Source organism: Leptopilina boulardi, unplaced genomic scaffold (assembly GCF_019393585.1).
Source record: "Leptopilina boulardi isolate dan_hultmark-lab unplaced genomic scaffold, ZJU_Lbou_2.1 LbouV2_162, whole genome shotgun sequence".
NCBI lineage: Eukaryota > Metazoa > Arthropoda > Insecta > Hymenoptera > Figitidae > Leptopilina > Leptopilina boulardi.
The window spans coordinates 2,573,377-2,601,063 of NW_026137710.1; the positions used below are offsets into that span (position 1 = coordinate 2,573,377).

Here is a 27,687-nt window from a genome sequence, read left to right on the forward strand (position 1 = left end):
TAAAGAAAAATGATAATTTTAAGGAAAAAATGAGACGACTGATTTTCCCCGAAAGGACAAAATGTCGAATGGACAAAACGTCGAATAGCAAAACGTCGAATGGACAAAATATCGAAAAGCCAAACTGTCGAATGGACAAAATGTCGAAAAGTCAAGACGTCGCATAGTCAAAACGTCGAATAGTCAAAACGTCGAAAGGTCAAAATGTCGAAAAGCCAAGACGTCGAATGGACAAAATGTCGAAAAGTCAAGACTTCGCATAGTCAAAACGTCGAATAGTCAAAACGTCGAAAGGTCAAAATGTCGAATAGTCAAGAAGTCTAATGATTGAAACGTCGAATAGCCAAGACGTCGAACGGACAAAATGTCGAAAAGTCAAGATGTCGCATAGTCAAAACGTCGAATAGTCAAAACGTCGAAAGGTCAAAATGTCGAATCGCCAAGACGTCGAACGGACAAAATGTCGAATAGCCAAAATGTCGAAAAGCCAAGACGTTGAAAAGTCAAAACTGCGAATGGACTAAATGTCGAAAAGTCAAGACGTCAAATGGTCAAAATGTCTAATGGACAAAATATCGAGACGTTATTTTGCTCTGAGTTTCCCTTCTATATAATGCACACTAGTTTAACTGTTTAAAATTAAAAGTTTGTATTATTATTATTATTATACTATAATAATTACTTTACTACTATTGTTATTATTGTTATTATTATTATTATTATAAAAAAATGTAAAAAAAAACATTAAAAACAATACAACTAGCGATATCTATCGAGTGTTAAACGCAACACAAACTAGTGCATTATATAGAAGGGAAACTCAGAGCAAAATAACGTCTCGATATTTTGTCCATTAGACATTTTGACCATTTGACGTCTTGACTTTTCGACATTTAGTCCATTCGCAGTTTTGACTTTTCGACGTCTTGGCTTTTCGACATTTTGGCTATTCGACGTTTTGGCTATTCGACATTTTGTCCGTTCGACGTCTTGGCGATTCGACATTTTGACCTTTCGACGTTTTGACTATTCGACGTTTTGACTATGCGACATCTTGACTTTTCGACATTTTGTCCGTTCGACGTCTTGGCTATTCGACGTTTCAATCATTCGACTTCTTGACTATTCGACATTTTGACCTTTCGACGTTTTGACTATTCGACGTTTTGACTATGCGACGTCTTGACTTTTCGACATTTTGTCCATTCGACGTCTTGGCTTTTCGACATTTTGACCTTTCGACGTTTTGACTATTCGACGTTTTGACTATGCGACGTCTTGACTTTTCGACATTTTGTCCATTCGACAGTTTGGTTTTTCGATATTTTGTCCATTCGACGTTTTGCTATTCGACGTTTTGTCCATTCGACATTTTGTCCTTTCGGGGAAAAGCAGTCGTCTCGAAAAAATGTATTTTTCCGCAAAAAAAGAAAAAAGTTTAATTAAATTTAATAATCATGAATTTTCTCCCAATAACGAAAAAAATTTTATCTAAAAGGCTTCAAATTTATTATTTTCACTTATTTTTATGTTTAGATTATACAAATAATTTAATAAACATGATAAGAAGTGGAAAAAGTAAACTTTTTCCTTGAGTTGTTTTATTTTAAATATTTTTTTGTGCTCTTTCGATTGGTGCAAAAAATTTTTCAAAAAATTCAAATTTTGACCCTTTTTTTGTAAATAAACTTTTTTCGACTTTTTTTTAACCTTCGCTTGACAAGATGCCCACCCAGGGTGGGCCAGACAAATTGAAATTGCCATATCTTCTAAAGTTTTGTCTTAATTGAATCGCGATTTTAAGTCACTGAACAAAATCTTAAGAACTTTCAAAAAATGTAAAAACAAATTTTTAAAAAAAATTTCTTCTTGATTATTTATAACTTTTATCAATGTATGTACGGAGATAACCGGGATGATTCAGATATTTTTTTAATTCTATTTTACAAAAAGACTTAAAATCATGCAGACTTTTCACTGTGAGTGTTTTATGATGTCAAATAATAGATATAAAAAATATTATATTGCATTTTTCATTTGTTTAAACAATTTATTGTTATTATTTATTAACTTTGTTTGTTCTGCACCTAGAAAGATGCAGTTTTTTTCTAATTTTGCAATTTATCAAGCGGAATATAATAAAAGATAGATTTGATGTAAAATTATTAATTCAACAATTGTTTAAACAATTATTGTTATTATTTACTAACTTTTTTTGTTCTGCACCTAGAAAGATGCAGTTTTTTTCTAATTTTGCAATTTATCAAGCCGAATATAATAAAAGATAGATTTGATGTAAAATTATTAATTCAACAATTGTTTAAACAATTTATTGTTGTTATTTACTAACTTTTTTTGTACGGCACCTGAAAAGTTGCCGTTTTTTTCTAATTTTGCAACTCATCAAGCCGAATATAATAAAAGATAGATTTGATGTAAAATTTTAAATTCAACAATTGTTTAAACAATTGTTAAATTAGTAAATTTATGTCAAATCTGTCTGGCTATATTATATTCGGTTTGATAAATTGCAAAATTAGGAAAAAACTGCATCTTTCTAGGTACACTACAAGAAAGTTAATAAATAACAACAATAAATTGTTTAAACAATCGTTTGAATACTAAATTCATATAAAATCTTCATGTTTATTATGTTGAGCTTGTTAAGTTGCAAAATTAGAAAAAAATTGCAACTTTCTTGGAACATTATAAAGAAAGTTAATAAATAGCAACAATTATTTGTTTAAACAATTGGTTAAATAGTAAATTCATATAAAATCTTTGTGTTTTTATGTTGTGCTTGTTAAGTTGCAAAATTAGAAAAAAATTGCAATTTTCTAGGAATATTATGAAGAATGTTAATAAATAGCAACAATTATTTGTTTAAACAATTTATAATAATAGTTGTTGCAAATTGAATTATATATTTTATTTTATTTATATCCTTTGAATTAATAACTACGAAGAAAAGGTAACAAATTTATAAAATTCTACTGTCGTATGTATATTTGAAAAAGTTATAAATTATTAATAATAAATTGTTTAAACAAATAAAAAATCAACAAAACATTAATAAAATATATTATTTGGTAACATATAACAATTTTGGAAAAAAACTGAATGATTCTAAGTTTTTATTGCAATATACAAAGAAGAAAACATTTGGCCCACCCTGGGTGGGATCTTGTCAACCGTGTACATAAAAAGTATCCAGTCCGGCGAAGGTTAAGTTAGGTCCTTTTTATTTTTTTTATTTATTTTTTTTTAAAAAGCTAAAAATGTGTATTTTCACCACAAAAAATATTGAGATGTCCTTTTTTGTTATTTTAGAGATATTAATTAATTATTGTTAATAAAAAATGAAGTATTTCACAAATAAATAAAGTTATTGCAATCCTGATGGTACCAATTGAAAGTTGACACAATTTTGCATCCAACGAGCCCTATATGAAGTACTTTGGATTAATGGATTGTTAATAAACAATTGTCTAACATGACAATTGTTTATAAAAAATCCTGTATACCAAAATAGTCCATGTAGAGCTCGTTGGATGCGGAGTTACGTCAGCTTTCAATTGGTACCTTCAGGATTGCAATAACTTTATTTATTTGTGAAATATTTAATTTTTTATTAACATTAATTAATTAGTTAATTAATTAATATCTCGTGAATAACAAAAAAGGACATCTTAATATTTTTGTGTTCAAAGTATACGTTTTAAACTTTCTAAAAAAAATTTGAAAAATAAAAAAATGACCGATTTTTAAAAAATGGTGTAAAATTTTGAATGTTTTTTAACCAATCGAAAGAGCACAAAAAAACATTTGGTAAATTATATGACAAAATTTTTTTCATTTACTAATTATACAATATTTACAATTTTTAGTTAATTAATTATTAAGGTTAATAAAAAATGATTTATTTTATAAACAAATAAAGTTTTCGTAATGCTGACGTTTCTAAACAAAAGTTGACATAATTCCGCATCGAACGAGCCCTATGTGAGGTACTTTGGATTAGTGGATTGTTAATAAACAAAAGGCGAATTACAGCCCGATCCGATCAATTTTTTTTTCACTTAATACGCTACAGGAATTTTATATATATATGGGACGTTTCACGTTAAGCGGGCCACCCCGATGGCCAAAATTGAGAGCTTCCAAAAAAATCGCTTATACCCAAAAATTATTCATATATATAAGTACTTTCAAAAAATATGTGGCCTTTTGAAAAATCTAATATGGCGGCCCTAATATAACCTACAAATGTGTCTAAAATTAAATAAGAGGCCTAAAAGTGCTAATAAAAAGGGATTAAATGAGGAAATCACCTATGTATTGGCGGTAAAATTAGCACTAGGATACATACTTTGTATTCCGCAAGCAATACCGGTAATTTGATATTAATTTTCAGAAAATAAATATGGCGGATCCAATATGGTGGAAAAAAAAATTTTAAAATGCATCGGATTTGCTTGAAAGTTGTTACTCGGGGGTTTCTGAGGTCGCTGCTGCCGAATCTGATGTTAATTTTCAGAAATTCAAAATGGCGGATCCAATATGGCGGACAAAAATTTTTTTAATTCATCAGATTTCGTTGAAAGTTGTTACTCGGGGGTTTTTGGGGTCGCTGATACCGAATCTATTGTTAATTTTCAGAAATTCAAAATGGCGGATCCAATATGGCGGACAAAAATTTTTTTAATTCATCAGATTTCGTTGAAAGTTGTTACTCGGGGGTTTTTGGGGTCGCTGATACCGAATCTATTGTTAATTTTCAGAAATTCAAAATGGAAGATCCTATATAGCAGACAAAAAATTTTTTTAATCAAATGATTCGGTTGAAAGTTGTTACTAGGAGGTTTATGGGGTCGTTGATAAAGTATCTAATATTGGTTTTTGGTTTTTAGAAAGTTTTATATGGTGCGTTAAAAAAATATTTTTTCTTAGTTTGCCCCGTGTAGAAAATAAAGATACTTTCTCCATGAGGAAGCAAAAATTAAAAAACATCAATTACTTCATCCTTAATTGGTTTAATAATTATCTAATTAAGTTATTATTGATATTTATTAATTTTTTACGGCGCGCCTTGAAAAATTAATTTATGTAAAAAATAAAGAATTTTCGTGAATTTATTTTGCCAAATATTTGGTTTAATGAATATTATTAGACTCTTATTTAGCCTAAGTTAATTTCAATATTTGTTTACATGTTTTAAATTTTCATACTCATTATATGAAAAGATCTTGAAAATTATTTAAATAAAGTATTAAAAAGTAAAGGAAACAAATAAAGAAATTTTTATCCACAACAATTATTATGTATTATTATTATTATTATTTAAATCTTGACGTTAAGTTTGTGTTTCGAATGTAGTTTAAATTGCGCGCGCCATTTGTTTAATTTACGCTGTTGTCTGCTAGATGTCGATCATGATTGTATTCATTTCTATCTCGCAACTGACATTGAACCTCAATACATTAAATAGACGTGCTTTTGTGGCTATTCTTTTTTACGTCGTTAACCATTGACGATTATTTAGTGTATATACCTTCGTAATTTCTACTGCGTTGTAGGTTTGTTTCGAATTTCAGTTTTTTCTAATTTTCAGAGGATAAAAAAATTTTTTTTTGTTCTTTGTTTTTTTAAAACACTGAATATTGACTTCGGACACATTTGAATCAGTCCTTTTTAGGACTAAAATAAGTAGTTTTATAAAACTATTTTCTTTTTGAATTATAACATTTTTTTCCCTTATTTTGCAGATTTTTTAATAATACAGAATATTTATTTCAGATAAATATTTCAATCAGTCCTTTTCAGGACTAAATAAATAGTTGACTAAATAAATAGACCCCAAGAACCCCCGAGTAACAACTTTCAACGAAATCTGATGAATTAAAAAAATTTTTGTCCGCCATATTGGATCCGCCATTTTGAATTTCTGAAAATTAACATCAGATTCGGCAGCAGCGACCTCAGAAACCCCCGAGTAACAACTTTCAAGCAAATCCGATGCATTTTAAAATTTTTTTTTCCACCATATTGGATCCGCCATATTTATTTTCTGAAAATTAATATCAAATTACCGGTATTGCTTGCGGAATACAAAGTATGTATCCTAGTGCTAATTTTACCGCCAATACATAGGTGATTTCCTCATTTAATCCCTTTTTATTAGCACTTTTAGGCCTCTTTTTTTAATTTTAGACACATTTGTAGGTTATATTAGGGCCGCCATATTAGATTTTTCAAAAGGCCACATATTTTTTGAAAGTACTTATATATATGAATAATTTTTGGGTATAAGCGATTTTTTTGGAAGCTCTCAATTTTGGCCATCGGGGTGGCCCGCTTAACGTGAAACGTCCCATATATATATATATATATATATATAGATTACTTGATCTTTATGGGCTAATCCTGAACATGACAATAAAATGTACTGAAGAGTTTCAAATTTTTACTTTAATTTTTAAAAATATCCATAAGGTTTCTTAAGGATATTTTTGTAACTTCTCTAGGCCAAAAATAGAACTTGTTTAGGACGTCTTTATTTCATTCTTTTTGACATCTATAGGATGTCTTTTTGGGTTCATTTTTGGTATTTTCTATGGTTATCTTTAAAACTCCTTTTTAACAATGTCCCAAGAACGTTCCGAAAAGGATGTCCTTGGGACATCTTTTTTTCCCTTTGCCCTAGCCTATTGGGTACTTTTTAGATAAATTGATATTCGAACATAATTTTATTTTTTTACCTGTCAGTATTTATACTAAAAGTAAATGATCGAATTGAATTTATGTTTTAGAAAAATTATTTATTTGTTTATAGAACTACAGAAGTTAATGGGAATTTAAAAAAAATTAAAGTAAACGCTGGTTAAATTATTATTGTTTAATATTAACTATGACGAGATCATCCAGAATATTTTTCTTGACTATTACACGCCATATGTGAATATTACAGCCTTTATGTCTGGAAAAACAATGATTTAATCAGGGTTTACTTTAATTGAACCAACGGATCGTAGAAGGGCATATACGCAATGTATTTAGCTTGGCCTATATGCCCTTCTACGATCCTTCGGTTCAATTTCTGTTTTCAATTTCTCATTAACTTCTATAGTTCTACAAACGAATAAATAATTATTACTAAATCATAAATTTAATTTGAACATTTACTGTTAGTAAAAATACTGCTAGGTAAAAAAAATTATGTTCGAATACCAATTTATCTAAAAAGTAGTATCTTGAGTAAACAATAATTTAAAAAATTAACTTTTCATAAAATTTATTTAATTAATCTTTTCTTCTTTTGGTTTTTAATTACTCAACAAAATAATATCGTAATTAAATTTAGAAATAAATTTGAAGAGCTCAAACTTTTGGGTGGAAGTTATTGCAGAGTAGCTGTGATTTTATCATAAAAAATACAAAAACTTGATTTTTTAAACATGCGTCTAACGATTTTGATTAACGACCAAATGTTTGAGATTTACCGTTTTTTATTTTTGAGGAGTGGGTGAAGGAAATAAATTCACTTTATGTAAAATTACAAAAATTCTAACGATTTTTTTCTTTTTGGTCTTAAATTACTTAGGAGACATAATAAAATAGAAATCCACAAAAAAATTAGAAGTGCCTCGACCTTTAGGTTGAACTTGCTTCGGACCTATCGTGCGGAACGTTCGCGTAGACGTAGATTCAAGTCATTGTAGAGTCAGCTTAAATGGGTGACATCAGAACGGAACGTTCATGTCTACGTACGAACGTGCTCATTGTAGAACTGATTCTCAAATTTATATATTTAGCTATCTGCTTTTCTAATTAACATACATTTCTTAATTAGAAATCATGCTATGCTGTGAACTCTATATTTTTATAAAAGTATAATGTCAAAAACTATTTATTTAGGGAAATGAACATGTTTTTAAACCACATTGGGGTGAGCAGTTAGTTGGCAAACACAAATCAGTTGTCGTAATTGTTGACATAGTTGAGGATACGATAAAAATTAATCCATTTATTCCTGATGAATATTTTGTTGGACAAGTAACTTGGACTCCAAATGGCGAATATTTAGTAGGTGTAGCTTGGAAATGTGAAGCAAGATATTTAGGATTATATGCCTGTACAAATAGAGCCAGTTGTATTTTTCTCTTAAAAACTGCTGAATTCCGTAAGAAAATTTTTTTGTCTAATAATTGAAATTAAAAAAAACTATAATAATACAGACCGACAAAATTTCAACAATTTTAAGTTACCCAAAATGTTACAACCGATTCTAAAAGAATTTAAAAAATCATATATGCAGTTGACACTTTAAAACCTAAATTTCTCGAAAACTAGAGCTAGTTCAATATTTTCAAAGTCAGATTCAAATTCTTCGCACAAAATGCTACAAAAATCGAATGTAACATTATGCAAATAAAAATTTTGTCGGACAGTGTAATAACACTAGCCTTGATGGATGAGTTCAATCAAATTCGCTAAAAAATTGATTGAGCTAATCCGCAGGGGAGAGAACGCTAATTTTTATATTGATCAAAGCTGTATTTCATAAATATTTATGTGTTTAAGACAAAACCTAATATTAATAGTATACATCAACTCTCGTTTATGAGAAAACCCGAGTTAATATAGGTAAAACACACCTTTTGAACATTTTTTATTTATTTTTACAGGCGAAATGAAAGTTGATATATTTTTGACCTTTTAATACGACTTTTCTCGATCAATTGAGGTAATAAAAACTGTTCGTTTAAAGAATCATTTTAAGCACATAAAAATCTACGAAAAATAACTTTGATTTTCCAAACTCACACTTTAACATTTTTGTTCCCTGATTTAATTTATGTGTAATAAATTAAATGTTAATTAAGAGGGGTTATATAATTACTGATCTTATTTTTAAGTGTACTTCTGGGAATAATATATTGTGGATAAACGCAGCAATATATTAACCCTCCCAGATAGCATGTAAGCTTTCAGCAACCTTGCGGCAAACTTGCCACGCAACAATGCAAACCTTTCTCGGCAAAATTTCTGCAAGCTTCAAATGTTCTACCTGACCCATGCTTGCATGGTAAGCTTACCGAAAGATTGCAGTGTAAGGTTGATTCAAGATTGCATAATAAGATCATCGCAAGATTGCTCAGTAAGCTTGTAGCAAGGTTGGTGTAAGGTTGCCAAATAAACTTGCTTGAAACCTAAAAAAATTTTTTTTAAAATGTTTCGTTTAATTAATATAATAAAATTTACATAATAAAATTATATAAATTAGACGATACATTAAAAAAAAATTTGGGTTTAAAGTAAGGTTATTTGGCAACCTTGCACCAACCTTGCTACAAGCTTATCGTGCAAGCTTACTGAGTAATCTTGCGATAACCTTATTGTTAAAATCTTGCATCAACCTTACACTGTAATGTTTCGGTAAGCTTACCATGCAAGCTTGTGTCAGGTGGGACATTTGAAGCTTGCGGCAAGTCTGCCCTACTGAAAATCCCTGTACAAGATCTTGTACAATTTCCTGTACAGGATCAGCAACTGAACTTGTACAAGTTCTAACCAGTTCCTGTACAGGAAAATGCATACGAATTTGGAACAAGTTCATGTGTGAGATCTTGTACAAGATCTGATGCAAGATTTAGTACAAGAAAGATACTTGTACAAGAAAATGTACATGATCTTGTACAATTTCATGTATAAGTATTTGTACATGAACACGTCCATGTTCTTGCACATGTTAATTCATGTTTTTCTTTACTAAAAATTAAAAACTTCAAAGGCTGCGCAATAGTTTACTTTAACCTTTAAAGCTGCGCAATAGTTTTTAGCATGCATGAGTTACGAATCTAAGTGGTTAAAAATTATCAAAATCTCAAATTTTGTTAAAAAAAAAAAATTTACAACTATACATGTGCAAGAAAATGAACGTGTTCATGTACAAGTACTTATACATGAAATTGTACAAGATCATGTACATTTTCTTGTACAAGATCTCACACATGAACACATGAACTGATCCTGTACAGGAAATTGTACAAGATCTTATACAGGGATTTTCAGTAGGGTGCCGGGCAAGGTTAGCAATGTTGGGCGGCAAGCTTGCCGCAAAGATGCTGCGAGTTTACTTGCTATCTGGACTTTAAGGACCAAATGTACAAAACTTTAACTTAATTTTGTCAATTTTTTAAGCTAACAAAACGCAAATAAAAAAATTGTCAATATATATTTTATTATGGCCCAAGAACCGCTTTTTCAAATGATGCAACAGAAAAATCTGTAAATTAAAAAATAAACAAATTACAGATAATTATTTAATAAGAAACATGAATTTTAAATGCTTTTTTTTACTTTATAATATTTTTGGACAACCTACCATTCTAAAATATCTTGACCAGGTACAAATATCGCATCAAAAATGTCTAACCTCTGACATGGTAACGTAGATTTAAAAAAATCAAAATGTAACAATAATAAGCTTAATTTTTAATAACAAATATGCATCTAGTTACAGAAAATTTTAAAAATCACCAAATCCACTCTAAAATTATTACTCGGGGGTTTTCAGGATCGTTGATTAATAATTTAAAGTAGATTTTCAAAATTTAAAAATTGTGGATACAATATAGCGGACGTCAATGTTAAAAATTCATCGGATCCACTCTAATAGTATATTACATTATAAGGACAGAAAGTTCGAATTCCGGCACTGCGCGCAGTTTAGGGCTTTCGACTGCTCTGCCCGTGTAATGTATACTATTTTTTTATATACGGTCGAAAGTATGCACAATAATTCACTAATTAAAAATATTTCAATTGCGGCCATATTTTACTTTTGTTCCTTGCTTCAACGCCTCTAACGGACACTCTGGAAGCTCTGACTTTTTCTCTGCCTCTCTCTCTTTCAGTCATGTCTCTTTTTTCGATGCCTGCCCCGACATTTGCTGCATGAGCGAAGCGAGTGCTGCTGGTCGGGGGCAGCTATCGAAAAAAGCAGAGAAAATATAAATATAACTACAATTTTTTCAACTTAACATATATTCAATTCCGTATTCAAATCTTCCAGGATATTTTATTTACTTTTATAATATGCACCGACACATACAAAAAACTGTAAGAGAGAGAGAGGTAATTAGAGAATAAGAGAGAGAGACAGCGAGAAAAAATCAGCTGACAGCAGTTGAACTCGGTTCTGTTGGGTTAAAATCGCGATGAGTTACCGAACGAGCCATTTACAATAGTATTTTTGCTCCAGCTTACAGTGGGACAGAAGGCGTTCAAACCTGGTCAAAAGTCAAGGTTTAAATTGATAGATGACAATTATGTAATCATTTTCAGAGGTAGATTTGCTACGAATATCCAAAATATTTTGTCAAATAATACATTATTGTATTAGCACTACTCGATTACAGCTTCAATTTTCAAAATTTTTGTTTTACCTTTTATACACCAAAATATGTCTGTTTTAATTATTTTTCCTTGAATTTTTAGGTTCTAAACATAAATTTTCTACTAATCAACATCAATAGAGCTAAAATTAACAGTTAAATCAAACAGTTACATATTCAGTTGTTTTGATTAGACATTATTTTATTTTCTTTGTTGCTGTCGTAAATGACATGTTTCATTTCCGAATGACTTTTCCCCTAGTTTCCGCTTCCTATAAAGTCGGTCAAGGTCTCTAAGCACTCTTTGAAACGTATAGTTTGAGATAGATGTGCTACTTTTTGCTACTTTTGCCGTAAAAGATAAAAAATTTCCAAAATATTCCATTCTACTAGTGGACACTGCATAGTGCGATCATGAGATTATACTGTCTTTTCAAAACTTTAGGGGTAAAGTGTGGTATTGGTTTTTGAGATAAATTAATATGTTATTTTAAATTATATTGCCTTAAAGGTTATTAAGTAACTATTATATGATACAAATAAATTATTTGATACCCCAAATCTTGTAATTATTCATGAAAATAATCTGAATAATTATTACTGTAAATGATGTAAATAGTTCATATTGTAAATAATTTCTACTGTAAATAACGTAAATATACCTTGTTCTGGTATACTACTAACAAAATCGTTTACGTAGTACTGACGAGCTTCAACTAAAGCGAAACCGAAACTCAGCATACATTACCTATTACAATTTTTTAAATATGACTTTCGATTTATAAACATCAACTTCGAAAACCCCGAGTAACAAATTTCAGGCCATTTGAATCGATTTTTAAAGACATAGTCCGCCATATTTGATCCGCCATTTTGAATTTTGAAAATTTGACTTCAGATTCGTAATCAGCGACCTCAAAAACCCCAAAATGCCTAGTTTCATATAAATCCATCAATAAAAAAAATCGTATACCACCAAAAATGTGAAATGTTTTTTGAGGTTTGGAAGAAACGTACAAGTGCAGGAGCAAAACGGACTTCAGATTCGTGTTCAGAAAAGTCGGAAAAATTAAATACCAAATTAAAAAAAAAATTAAAAAAATTTTTGATTTTCAGAAAAAGGGTCAATTTTTGAATTAAAAAATTTTTTTTCACCAATCGAAAGAGCACAAAAAACATTTGGAAAACATATATTTCAAAATTTTTTTTATTTACTTATATAATATTTACAATTTTTAGTTAATTAATTAACTGTTAAGGTTAATAAAAAATTATATATTTTATAAACCAATAAAGGTATCGTAATTCTGACGCTACTAAATAAAAGTTGACAAAACTCCGCATCCAACGAGCCCTATATGAAGTACTTTGGGTTAGTAGATTGTTAATAAACAATTGGATAATATGGCAATTGTTTATAAAAAATCCTCTAATCCAAACTAGTCCACATAGGGCTCGTTGGATGCGGAATTACGTCAGCTCTCAATTGGTACCTTCAGGATTGCAATAACTTTATTTATTTGTGAAATATTTTATTTTTTATTAACATTAATTAATTAATTAATATCTCTAAAATATCAAAAAAGGACATCTCAATATTTTTTGTGGTGAAAATACAACTTTATATAAAATTATTAAAAAATTAATTTACATAATTTGCGACGTGCTTTTTAAATAAATTAATATTGCGCATCTAGCGCGTCGTTGATAATTATTAAGAAAAACCTGTATCAAAACCTCGTTCTCTCTGGGGAGATTCCGCCAAACCAAAACCGTCGATGCAAACGGCGAGACTAACGAACCCAATGGAAGTCACACTTACCCACGATATCCTCCAGCAAATCTCCACACTCTGTAATGAACCACTATGCCAACTCCCAGTCAAACACTGATCTTCTCGAATATAATTCTTTATTAAACAAAAGTGAATTACAATCAACAATAAGTGACTATCTATCAAAAATTATATAGTACACTCACGATCCGCGGCCTGTAGGGAAAACGTGTCACCTTATTGATTGTCGAAATGAATAGTGCTCCCTCGATCGCCACTGCGCGCTAAGGTCCTTCTTCCTTGTCCAGTCCTTGTCTCGCAGCTTGGAAAATCCATCACTCGTTCTCCGTCACTCCGACGCAACAACCACCTGTAAGGGGGAAATTCGGACGTCGCCGACCAAATTCGAAACCTTTCGGGATCACGCCTGCGCAACTCATTAATATTCGCTCTGTCACACGAAACACGTCTTTCCAAAAAGGCCCTCAAAATAATATTACAAATCACGACGAACGAAAGCAATACTTCGTTCGTATAACGAATGCCTTGTTATAATCTCCTCCCCATGGTCGGTATTCTTTAATATCGCCATAACCAAAAATAAATGCACCCTTAGGTCAAAATAAAAACAAATTCTCTATCGAAATTAAACATATTTTTAATTGTCAAAAAATAGACTCTGTTATCATAACCATATGACCTATACTCTAATTTCAGTCTTCTTCTTCACCTGTAATTGGGAGTAACAATGGATCGCTTCTGTGGCGATATAACCTATTGCTCTCAACCAACCAGCCTGGAAAACGTTGAGGAAATTTTTCAACTAACTCCCTGCGTTTCACATACCATGGATCAGTGATCGTTTCGAACGCTGATACCTCATCGGCGTCAATCTCGAACATGCGAGACAATGCGTCGGGTACGTGATGATTCACCCCTCGTCTATGTACAATGTCGAAATCCCACTGTTGCATTTCGAGTGCCCAGCGAGCCAATCGTCCTGATGGGTCTTTGAGATTCCTCAGCCATCGTAGAGCACTATGATCTGTGATTGCCTTGAATCTCGACCCTTCTATATATGGACGGAATTTTTTAATGGCCCATAATAATGCCAAGCATTCTCTCTCCGTAACGCTATAATTACGTTCCGCCGCTGATAACGCCCTACTAGCGTAAACAATAGGATGTTCTCCATCGTCTGATTCTTAAGTAAGAACCGCCCCAACGGCTGTATCACTAGCATCGCACTGTATTGTGAAAGGTTTCGTGAAATCAGGCCGTGCCAGAACCGGTGCTGAGACCAGTTTCTGTTTCAATTTTTGAAACGCTTCTTTTTGCTCTTCACCCCACTCCCAAATTTTTCCTTTATGGAGTAGCCGTAACAGTGGTATTTTTAATTCGCTATCCTTCTCAATGAAGCGAGAATACCACCCCACCATCCCCAAAAAGCGACAAAGTTGCTTGATATTGTTAGGGACTGGATACTCCAACACGGGAGCAATCTTATCAGGATCTGGTCTCAGTCCATCTTTGTCCAAGACATATCCCAAGTAAGTAACTCGTGAACACCCAAATTCACATTTTTCTGGGTTCACCACTAAACCCGCCGTGGCCAATTTCTGTAACATCAATGAAGATGTTCCTCGAAATCGTCAGTTACTATGATTATATCATCAAGGTAGCCGAACACCACAGGTTCAAATTGTGGGCCAAATAAGGAATCTACCAACCGCTGAAACGTCATAGGAGCATTAATCAACCCAAATGGCATCCGTTTAAATTGGAATAGGCCCAATCCTGGAACAGAGAAAGCCGTAATCTTTTTGCTCTCTTCCGACATCGGTACTTGATGGTACGCCATCTTGAGATCTATTTTTGAAATAAATCTCGCCTTCCGAAGCTTATCCAAAATTGAATCAACGCTTGGAATTGGATATGCGTCCCTGATCGTGACCTTGTTAACGTCTCTGTAATCAAAACAGAGCCTAAGTGAGCCATCACTCTTTTTCACCACTACCGGTGCCGTACTCCAATCACTGTCAGCTACTTCGATTATTCCCTGGTCCAACAATTTTTTAACTTCATTGATCAACCAATCAAGGATTATTGGTGACATCCTCCTGGGTCTGTGTTTGACCGGTGTGGGGTCAATCAACCTAATATGGTATTCCGTCAATGACGTCATACCATGTTCGGTGCCTTGAGGAAAAACCAATTCGTCCACTAGACCTTGAATTAGTTTCCGCTGATCAAAAGTTAACTCAGATATTCCCGCACACTCTGCAAAAATATCTCCACCCTTTTTATCATCTCTTTGTGTTGCGAATTCATGCCACTCTTTACCGCTGATACGCCAAAGGCCCTTTCCAAGCTAGACGTCTATGTCCATGTGCTTGCAAAAGTCCATTCCCAATATAAGATCTTGGGTTAATGCACTTATTGCTTTCAGCTCGAAAGATTGTGAACATCCATCTATTGTAAGCCACAGGCGTAACTTACCCAAAGTTTTGATAGAACCACCGATTGCACTTTGGATAGCCGAATCAGCTGCTTCCAATCGCTCTCTAAATTTTTCAGCCAAACGTGGACCCACTAATGAGACCATCGCGCCAGAATCAAACAGTGCCATATACGGTTGATCCGCGATAATCACCTTTATGAAGTAGCGGTTATCGACATTAGTCCCATCTATGGCCTCATTCGCAACTGGAGGTTCAGCTGCACTACTTGTAGTTTCCCTCCTCCCCAGGACTATACGTGCTGGATCTAAGTCAGCACTAATTGTCCCTTCATAATTTTTGGGACACACTGTCCTTCTCCCCTCAAAATTCCGTTAGAACTTTCTCCCATATTTCCTAACACACAAGACTGTGTAGGAATATTCTCGTCCTGATCGGTCCTCTCAGACACGGAAATAGGACGGCCACTAGTTCCACCAGTTACCCTCTTTTTGACTCTTTGACCCAACTTGGTCATTTTCTCCCCATATTCTGGTCTTTCGACCGCCACACTGTCTTGTTCCCACAACTCATCACTGTTGTATTGCATTGTCTGCACTCTGAAGAAAATCTCTGATTGATTTTCCTTCAACCCCGTGGTTGTTGGAATTGGGGGGAAAGGACACCCTGTCCCCCCACTTTCGCGTTTCCCAACAGCTCTCTTGCATAAACGCAGATTGGACATTGGGTAAATATTACCTCTTTAGTCCCACAAACCTGACAGAACACATTCGGTGTTCTTGGTAACCTATTGGTACACTCTGCCGAGAAATGTCCTTGACCCCGACAGTTAAAACAGACACGACTGGGACACTGCGCTGCTCTGTGTCCCACCACTTGGCATATATTACAAGCTCCAAGGAAAGGTTGTTGCCCTGTTGACGCCGGGTTAGGGACACCTCTAGGTTTCCACGGTGGTCGTGGGACACTCCCACTTGGTTGACCACCGGCCACAACACTTGGGACATTCTGTGCCACGACCTGGGCAAAAGTTTTAGGAATCACTTGCACCCTTTGCTGCTCTGGGACAATTTTATTATTGTCCTGTTGACGCCCCAAATCAAGAACACGCACTGGACCGCCTCTCATTCCCATCGCATCCATAGATTCTTCTATTCCTTTATTAGACTCTTTCTTCTTCTTCTTTTTCTCCCTGGACTTCCTTTTGACATCCTTTTTATCCCTCATTTCGGTCCCAGACTCTGAAGACGAACCTTCCAACAAAGCATCAACTTTGTGGCCTTTAATTGTACCCTTTGGGGCCGCTGAAGGAAAAAGCATTTTCTCCTTTGGCGGTGGTGGGGCATATCTTTTATCAATGTCCCTTATCCGCTCGTAGCGCCTTAATATGGTTTCCAAATCCCCTATCGAATTGACCTCGAACCCTGCAATGTACCTTCGATAGTCCGGAGTCAACCCTTTAAAAATTGTTCTCAACAATTTATCCTCTGATATCGGTCTCTTTATATGATCCGCAATCATCTTCAATTTCATGATGTAGGTAGAAATCCGCTCACCTTTGGCCTGTGTACGAGCTTTGAGTTCGTCCCATACGTCCTCATCGTCCAATGACACAGCGAATTCTCTCAAGAACAATTTCTTGAAAGTTCTCCAAGAGCCAATCTCATCTCGTGTGAGCGTATACCACCTACTGGCGGACTGACGTAGTACGCTAGGTACAGCCATGAGAATCTGTTGATCGGTGAGATCATTGCTTTCTTTGCAATCATGAAGCAGCTCCAGAAACTCTTCCGGATCCTCTTTCTCCGTAGCTGAAAACTTAATGTCCCAATCCTTGAACAGTTTGGCCGTATGCGAATTCACCCTATGTAGGTGACCATGTCTCCGCCTATTTTCCCCCAAATTTGCTCTGTCATCCGTTTCTGAGCCTTCAGATTGGGATGTCAATCGCAGGGGAGATTTTTTTCCACCTCTTGACGACTTATCACCCTCACTCAGATGTCTCTCTGTTCCACCCATCGACCTGGAATTACTTCCGCCCATGGCAGCGTGTCCCACTGACCTCGACTTATTGACTTGAGGAGTAGGTAAACCTTGTGCCCTACTACTCCACTCCATTGCTTCAGGAGCATTTAAGACCTTCCGCATTCCTCGCACTATCTCCGACATTTCCTGTATCGTGTTTTCAGAACTAGGAAATCTTTGGTTTGGCCTCAATGATTGAGGACCCTGTCTCTTTGGGATTGCACCAGTTGTCACCCCTGAGTCATAATCTGACGGTACATCCATCGGTTGAGGTGCTTGACCAAACGACTGCAATTGAGAAGGCAGCCAGTTAACCTCCAAGTTCTGATTTTGCTCCCAAATTGCTCTTAACCTTTGGCCAATATGCATCCCTGCGTTGACTTGTTGAACTCGCCAAGAACTTGGTGTGGCAGCCGAAGTACAAACCCCTGAGGGCGTCGACCACACAACATTTGTATTGCCTCCCACTGTTGATCCCACCATACACGTCACAACTGTAGTTGAGACTGGTGCTGCACTGGCGGTAACTGTACAAACTCCTACCGTGGCCAAAGAAGTGTACACCCCTTGTGTACACTGAGTCCGTCATGTCGAAATTATTGTAGCAAGGCACATACAGTTTCTCACCGAACAACATTTTCGTCCGTAGACGCCATAATCGTTCGCGAATCACTTGATTAGTGCCTCTCGCGCTGCACCCCTTGTTCTCCAATTCAGAACTCACTTCCCCAATTGGGGTACGCAAAATATTCACCCAAATCGCTTTCGCGTCCTCATCCTCTAGAAGTAGAGCCAAATGCTGGCGATAAGACAGCATCGCCATGTCTGAATTATCAAATTCAGAGCTCATAAATTAACACGGTTTAACCACTAAAATTAAAATTGATCTTTCACTACGAGTTACGCCACGAAGGAAAAACCAAAAAAAAATTAAATAACTCCACTCACTATCTCTCGCTTATTTATTTCCCCAACAGAATAAATAAAAGTTTAAAGAAATCTACACAGGCCCAAAAAAAAATTAAAATAAAAAAAATTAAAATTATTCCGTTCCACTGTGTTCGATTTCATATAAAACCACAATAAAAAGAAAAGAAATAATCGTTTCCCGCATCTAAATCCTCAACGCCTGAAAATTTAATATGGCGTAACCACGCCAACGGAAATGATAAATTTCCTGTTCACACTCACTATTTCACCACGCTACTAATCCCTTTCAACAAAAAAAATAATAAATATTCGCACTATTTTACCGCCGGTCTCACGAACTCAAAAAGAAAATCTAAAGAAACACCTTTTTAATTCTTTTGAATTCTCAGCAAAAATGCTGGCCAACTTGTAAAAATAAATACTCAAAATCACATACAACACCCCTTGTTCGCTGTTCACTTCGACAATCGCGACGACTCGGCCTTTCCCCACTCTCCTGTCAGAAAATATGACGCCACCCCCTCTCACTCTCTCCTCAAATTTTGCGCGGCAATGTAATTTCGACGGCTTCGCTCGTCGCCATTTTTCTACCTGCAAATGACGTCACTTCCGTGCACATGGCAATTTAATTCCATGGCCCTGGTATTTTCCAACGATTTTTACACTCCCAAAAAGATTAGTCCCCACACACACAAAGGAAAAATTTTCACAACAAATGTGCCTCCAATATTTCAAATAATTTGGTTCGTCTGTCTCACTGTTTGGCGGCTGCCACACGTTGGGCGCCAATTTGCGACGTGCTTTTTAAATAAATTAATATTGCGCATCTAGCGCGTCGTTGATAATTATTAAGAAAAACCTGTATCAAAACCTCGTTCTCTCTGGGGAGATTCCGCCAAACCAAAACCGACGATGCAAACGGCGAGACCAACGAACCCAATGGAAGTCACACTTACCCACGATATCCTCCAGCAAATCTCCACACTCTGTAATGAACCACTACGCCAACTCCCAGTCAAACACTGATCTTCTCGAATATAATTCTTTATTAAACAAAAGTGAATTACAATCAACAATAAGTGACTATCTATCAAAAATTATATAGTACACTCGCGATCCGCGGCCTGTAGGGAAAACGTGTCACCTTATTGATTGTCGAAATGAATAGTGCTCCCTCGATCGCCACTGCGCGCTAAGGTCCTTCTTCCTTGTCCGGTCCTTGTCTCGCAGCTTGGAAAATCCATCACTCGTTCTCCGTCACTCCGACGCAACAACCACCTGTAAGGGGGAAATTCGGACGTCGCCGACCAAATTCGAAACCCTTCGGGATCACGCCTGCGCGACTCATTAATATTCGCTCTGTCACACGAAACACGTCTTTCCAAAAAGGCCCTCAAAATAATATTACAAATCACGACGAACGAAAGCAATACTTCGTTCGTATAACGAATGCCTCGTTATAAATTCTTATTTATTTTATATAACTAATAAATAAATACAATTTATAATTGACATTATTAAAGAAGGGTAAACAAAAATTTTTCCTATAGCGATTGCGTGGCCGAGAGGCTTAATGTAAAAGCGTGCGATGTTAGGTTGCGTTTAGATATAAGTTAGGCAGGGTTCGAATCTGTATAAATGTAAGATTTTTCGATATTTTTCGTTGTTAAATTATATAAGTATGAACATGTTAAAAGAGTTAAACTTGTGCATTAATGAATATAATACACATATAGAATGTTTATTAATTGGAAAAAATTTTTTGATCCCGGTAGTCGGATCATTTTGATCCTAGGTTTTTACTGTGAAGCGAATCCGATGAATTTTTCCAAAAAGTGTCCGCCATATTGGTTTTTTGAGGTTATGTCAAAATCCTGATTTGATGGCGTCAAATGGACCTCAGATTCGAATTCAGCGACTCCAAAAACGTATAGTGAACACAGTAAGCCCTTCAGGGCAGAACTTTTTTTGTGTAATGCTGTGTTATCTGTAATTTATTTATTTTTTAATTTACGGATTTTTCTAATGCATCATTTGAAAGAGTGGTTCCTGGGCCATATAAAATATATATTGCCAATTTTTTTATGTTGTGTTTTGTTAGTTAAAAAAATTGCCAAATTTTAAGTTAAATTTTTTTACATTTGGTCCATAAAGTGTTAAGATCAAACCATTTTACCTTATTAATACTACTGCACTGAAAAAGGAAATACTAAACTTTGTGACAAGACTTCGTGCAAACGATTTTCCCAAATAGCACAACATGTTGCTACAATATTGAGGCAATATAATATTGTATGGCTACCCTGGCGGAATAAAATCACTCAACGTCCACTTTGTAAAGTAGACATTGAGTGGACATTGCGTAGAAACTTGGTAATTCGCAAAAATAAATGTTAAAATGACAAAATATGAAAAAATTTGAGTTGCAAAAAGTAAATAAATATCCAGAGACTCAATTCTAGTAATAATTGCGTTAAATAAAGCATTAAATATTAAAAAATTAATATAAATTGTGCAAAGTAACTTGACGCATGTTTACATTCTATTGGTTTTTTTATTATTTCCAATAAATTAATGTAAAATGACGTAAAACTTTACACATAATTTTAAAAAATGGTTAAATTCATCAAATTGATGTATTTTTGAGGTTAATTAATTAATAATAATAAAAATTATATTTAATCTCAATATTGTTGTGAAATACTATAGAAACTGTATTACCGACCACATGTGATAATAAAAAGTTCGATTTTACGGTAAGTAAAGTTATAGTTATGCATAAATACTTAGATGTCACTATAGTCACCTTGAATATGCTTCTACTGGAATATAGATTTTGATTTGAATATGACATGACGATCGTTATTTTCAGTTGATGCCAGGACGCGACTATATACATTGTATTTCGCAAGTAGCGTGCTTATTTTTTTATTATACAATTAGTTTTGTTTTTTTTGATTGATTATTTTCTGAAGGTATGTTTAGAGTCACCCTGTCAATATGATAATATATATGATAATATAATATAATATATATAATATAATATAATTTTTATTATTATTAATTAATTAACCTCAAAAATACATCAATTTGATGAATTTAATCATTTTTTAAAATTATGTGTAAAGTTTTACGTCATTTTACATTAATTTATTGGAAATAATAAAAAAACCAATAGAATGTAAACATGCGACAAGTTACTTTGCACAATTTATATTAATTTTTTAATATTTAATGCTTTATTTAACGCAATTATTACTAGAATTGAGTCTCTGGATATTTATTTACCTTTTGCAACTCAAATTTTTCATATTTTGTCATTTTAACATTTATTTTTGCGAATTACCAAGTTTATACCCAATGTCCACTCAATGTCTACTTTACAAAGTGGACGTTGAGTGATTTTATTCCGCCAGGGTATATTGAGATAATGTTTTTCGGCAATACTGAGGGAATCTTGCTGTGCAATATTTCTGCCAAAACTAATTATATCTCCACTGAGTTGCAATATTGAGGCAATATTTAATGCAATATTGTGACACAATGTCGATATAATTAGTGTTCACAGCAATATTGAAATATTGACAAGCCTGAATATTACCAGGCAACCCTGGCGGATTTAATATACCTAACTTCGACCCAGCTGGGGCAAATCTAAGTCGAATTTGAGAAATTATCCAAAAAAAGCATTTAATTGTTGAAAATTTTTAAAAATAAGTATTGGGAGGGTAAATGAACATTTATAGAGTTAATTTTTTAAGAATTTTAATTATTAAAGTGATAAATAATAAATAATCACTTGATATGTGCAAATACATTGTTCATTAAATATTTATTTATACCATCTCTTTCTGTATACAAGTTTATCACATGTTTCAAGGATTTATGTAAATATTATATTTTACAGTATCATTAAGCAATTTGAAGATTTTGAAGTTCTTTTGCATTATAGATTACAAATTATTTTTAATGCTTATTATTTTGCAATTTAAAAATTAAATTTTTCTCCATTTTCAATTTTTGAAGCCATGAATAGAAATCATTCTTTCTGAAGATAGGAGAAGATTAAATCCTAATTTTTATTGACCAAAAACTACACTTTTTATTTAGGGGATGTAACTAAACAGTATCATAATTTTCATTCGAGTCGTCAAAAATAAAGAAAAAATAAAATTTTTTATTTTGACACTGTTTAGTGGTCGGTGTAATAGAGTTCTTGCCACTTTTAAGAAAAATGTTGTTTTTTAATTAAATTGCAATTATTATGAACTGTACTCCTTAAATAATAAAATAATTTAATAAAATTTGAAATTTCTATTAAATTAAAATTATTTTTTCACACAGTTTACACTAATTTCTTGAAAATATGGTGAAAACTGCCGAGTTAAAATCTTTAGATACGTACCACTTCCACATATTAAGTGATTATTTATCACTTTAATAATTAAAATTCTTGCAAAAATTAACTCAATAAATGTTCATTTACCCTCCCAATACTTATTTTTAAAAATTTTCAACAATTAAATGCTTTTTTTTGATAATTTCTCAAATTCGACTTAGATTCGCCCCAGCTGTGTCGAAGTTAGGTAAATCAAATCCGCCAGGGAATATTCCATATGACGGACATAATCAATGTTGCAGTATTAATCCTTGAATATTTCCGTGAAATATTCAAAATATTAACATGAACTATTTATGTAATATTGTAACAAAAAATACATTTTTAAACTATAAGAACATATTAATAAAATGAGAATATTTTGATCTTAATATTTTATTTGTTTTCTCTCAAAAACAAAACTCGTAAGTAAACTGTCCCCTTAAGCAAATTTCTGTTTTTAAATGTAAGGAAAAATATCGACCGATGGTTGTTGTGCACGTTCTCCACGATTTAGTCCGGATGGAAAAACTCTCGTGTGGTTGGAACGAGATCTGGAAAGTACACATCACTCATGTCAAAGATTAATGCGTGTCAAATGGGAAACAGATGAGAAGGTAAGAGTAGAATATATTAAAATAATAATAATAATAAAAATAATATATTTTAGATTTGATTTAAATTTAAAAAATCAAAAATTCAAATTTTAGATAAAAAATTTGGTGTTTATTTAAATTCAAGTTTATATATGAAATAATTTTATTTCTTGCATTAACACAAATCGATTGGTATATATATATGAGGCATTCTTTGTCAACGCGGACACCCCTCTCGCCCAAATTCTTTTCATTTTAAATTCATTTTTAATGGCTTAAATTTTAGTTAAAGGAATATACTTGTGAAATCTGAGTGGCATATATCCAAAAACAAAATATAGGATCCAATATAAAGGTTATTCTTTAAATTTACCAATAAAAAGTTACTCTAATTCATTTTGAACAATCTAAAAAGTAATGTTTGAGGCCTTTTTAGCCCCTTGTATTTGGAAATATGCCACTCAGATTTCAAAAGTATATTCCTTTAACTAAAATTTAAGCCATTAAACATGAATTTAAAATGAAAAGAATTTGGGCGAGAGGGGGGTGTCCGCGTTGACAAAGAATGCCTCATACAAAGTATAAAATTAATTTAAATTTAAAGAATTAATGAAAGTTAAAAAATCAAAAATTCATATTTAAGCTTAAAAATGTTGTGTTTATTTAAATTCAAGTTTATATATAAAATAATTTTATTCCTCGCATTGAAACGAATCGATTCGTATATATGAAGTATACGTTACACCCAAAATTAATTAAAATTTTCTTAATTTTTCAAAAAGTTTTATTAATTTAAATCAGTGTTTATCTCGAAATGTTTTAAATCAATTAATTGAATTGGAGAAATTCATTTCTTTCTTCACGAGGAAGAAAATTTTTTGCTTTACAGAATGAGAAAGCAAAATATTTATGAAATAAACATAAAGGACCCCCTCTTTATTTTAAATCTTTAACTTAAATTCTTTGTCGAAATAATTATTTCTGATAACTTTAATCAATCAAAGTATTCAAAATTCTTTGTTGTAATGAAAATAGACTAAAACGACTACTTTCTCGTTCTAAAGTTTTATACTTTCTTTGTAATTCCTTTTTTAACAGAAAATTAATTTTGAAATTTAATTTGAAGAAGTCAAAAATTTCAGTTTCATTGAAAAATATGAATAAAATCAACTTTTGTATATTTTAAAAGACGGTTTTCGGTTTGATAAATTAAAAAATTACTTACATTTTTCAAAAAAAAAATTAGTTTAAAAGTAATTTTCATTTTGCGAAAATTAATTTTAAAATACGTTTAAAAAATAAAAAGCGTTTTTTTATTAGATGTATGCAATTCACATATTTATAAAACATTAAAAATGACATTTAAAAAAAAATTAATTACTATACCCCTTTTTCAAATAAAATTTCACCTATTTCCCTTTTTTTTAACAAATTTTATGCTATGAAGTCTGCGAATTAAACAAAATATGTTTACTATTTTTCAGACAGATGCACTTATTGATATTGTTCCTAATTGTATTTCGATCGCACATGATAAAAAATTCTGCGGTCTATACACTAGGAGTCTTCCACGGCGTTGTTTTAGTAATGATTCCATGTATGTTTTCTTGAGTTCTCCTCAACAATATAATGTTAAATCTTATATGGTTAATCTTGGTAAGCTATAATTCTTATAATTCTCGTATGAAAATTAAATTCATTTAGCTATAACAACTTTATTTTATTGTCTTGTAGAAACGAAGAATTTAATTGAAGTTCAAAATGATGACAGCAGTTTGACTGTTCTTGACGTAAGAAAAAATAGAGTTGTATTGATGAAAACATCTCTCACAGAACCACCACGTTTAGTTGTAGGACGATTTGATCCTTCAGTTGATGCTGCAGAACTGCCAAATTTACATTTACTAGAAATTACAAAACCCCTAATAATGCCTGAAGGAATGGAAAATCTTATAATAGAAAATACAGATTACACATATAATTCTAAAGAAGAAGTCAGTGAGTATTTAAAATATATTTTCATGATCTCCGTATTTTTCGTGCCGCATTAAGTAAAGAAACATATTCTCTAAATTATGACGGAAAATTGTTACGCGTAAAATTTATCACAATCCTTCATATTATAATAATTTCAAGAACGACCGACACCGACCGAAACAACCCCAAAAATTTTAGTTTTCTTAAATAAATTTTTTACAGTTTTTCTCCAAATTTTAAATTCACATGCATGATAATAAATTTTTCTTTTCTTACGTATATATGTAAAGAAATTACTATACAATTTTAAGAAAAAACTTAACCTTCTTTTAAATAATAAGTTTAAATTAAAAATCAACTTTAAAAATATTTAAATGTAAGAAAAATATATTAAATTTATACTAATTTTTCGCGGGGGGGGGTACTACCGAAATCATAATTATAGACGTCTTATAGAGTTCCCTATAAAAGGGAACCCTTTAAAGAATCCCTAAAGGAATTTTCTTCAATTTCTACATCTACAACCTAAATGTTTATAGACGTCTTCTGGCGTCCTATTTCAACGTCCAGGTAGATCTTGATTTAGACCTTATCTAGATCTTGGTCTAGACGTTAAATAGACGTCGATTAGACCTTTCATTTCACCCTGGGATATGAATTGACTTTATTTCCCTTACTTCAATATTTTAAAAATGACGTCGGTAAACTCAAAATTTTTTTGAAAATAGTCATGCATCTTAGCAAGAAATGAAAGGTCTAATCGACGTCTATAAAGTTAACGTCTAGACGAAGATCTATTTAATGTCTAGATCAAGATCTACCTAGGCGTTGAAATAGAACGCCATAAGACGTCTATCTCGTAGACAAAATTGAACCCTATTGAAAATTCCTATAAGGATTCCTTAAAGGATACCTAAATAGGGGACTATATAAGACGTTTACATTACTTATTTCGGTCGTAACCCCCTTCCTGCCACGAGAAATTAGTATAAATTTAATATATTTTTCTTAACATTTTTATAGTCGTTTCTTCACATGTATGTAAGAAAATAAAAATTGGATATACTTCCGAAGTAGGGGTACCTCCAATTTTAATAAAACTTGGTACATGAACGTATTTTAGTGCGCTGAATAAGAAAATGATAGTGAAAATTGGAAAAATTTTGATTATCATGATAAAAACCATAAAAAACACCATAAAATAATGGATTTTTGCAATTAACTCGTAAAAAACGCAAAATTTCGGAAAATGTTTTATACGAAAGTTGTAGGTCTCAAAAAACTCCCATTTTATATTGTATACATTTTTTACCAGAAGTAATTATTTTACGAGAAAAATAAAAAAAACCATAAAAATCATAACAAATGATGAAGAACCAGTGCACATCATAACTATAGAGAAATTTGGTAGTTCTAAGTATATTAACATATTTTGATGCGCTGATTACGAAAATGGTAGTAAAAATTGGCGCAAATTTGATTATCGTGTTAAATCTATAAAAAAACACCATGAAATCATTATTTTTTGCGATTAACTCATAAAAAAGGCAAAATTTTGAAAAATGTTTCAGACAAAAGTTGTAGGTCTCAAAAAACTCACATTTTATATTGTATACATTTTTTACCAAGGGTGCTAACTTTCGAGAAAAATCCAAAAAACCATAACTAACATAAATAAGCCTACCAAATTTTATTCAAATCCATTAAAACCTGTTAAAGATATAGTGTTCACAAAAACGATCCACACACACACATACATACATCCGGACAATTGATCAGGATCTCATATAACAATTTTTTTATACCATGTTTAAAAATTTTATAAACGAAAGGGCTACACAGCTTCCTCCACGAGGAAGCAAAAATGATGGAAAAATAGTGCGGACAAAGTCGGGTGGTATCCACAACAGTATTTCACGTAACCTGATGAACGCAGCCTTCGGCCGCGTAAGGTACTGTTCTGTTCATATTTTAAAGAAAAGTTGGCAGAGAATAGTCGGATATGTCCGAAAGTATTCTGCGGACAAAGTTGGGTGTAATTATTAGCACCAGTTCAGGTAATATGATGATGAGGCCTTCAACCGCGTAAGATACTTTTCTGTTCATATTTTAAAGAAACCTTGGCGGGAGGTTGGATATGGCCGAAAGTATC

General features: G+C 32.6%; 1 protein-coding gene across 2 annotated transcripts in view; it reads left to right on the forward strand.

Moving 5' to 3' along the window:
* Nucleotides 1-27,687, forward strand: part of LOC127276976 (acylamino-acid-releasing enzyme-like) — a 369,586-nt gene that overhangs the window by 64,490 nt on the left and 277,409 nt on the right. For both annotated transcript variants that reach the window (XM_051297734.1, XM_051297735.1), the window contains exons 6-9: nt 7,915-8,179; nt 23,434-23,579; nt 25,043-25,214; nt 25,293-25,556. In XM_051297734.1, coding sequence (XP_051153691.1) covers nt 7,915-8,179; nt 23,434-23,579; nt 25,043-25,214; nt 25,293-25,556 — 847 coding nt within the window. The remainder of the gene's footprint in view (nt 1-7,914; nt 8,180-23,433; nt 23,580-25,042; nt 25,215-25,292; nt 25,557-27,687) is intronic.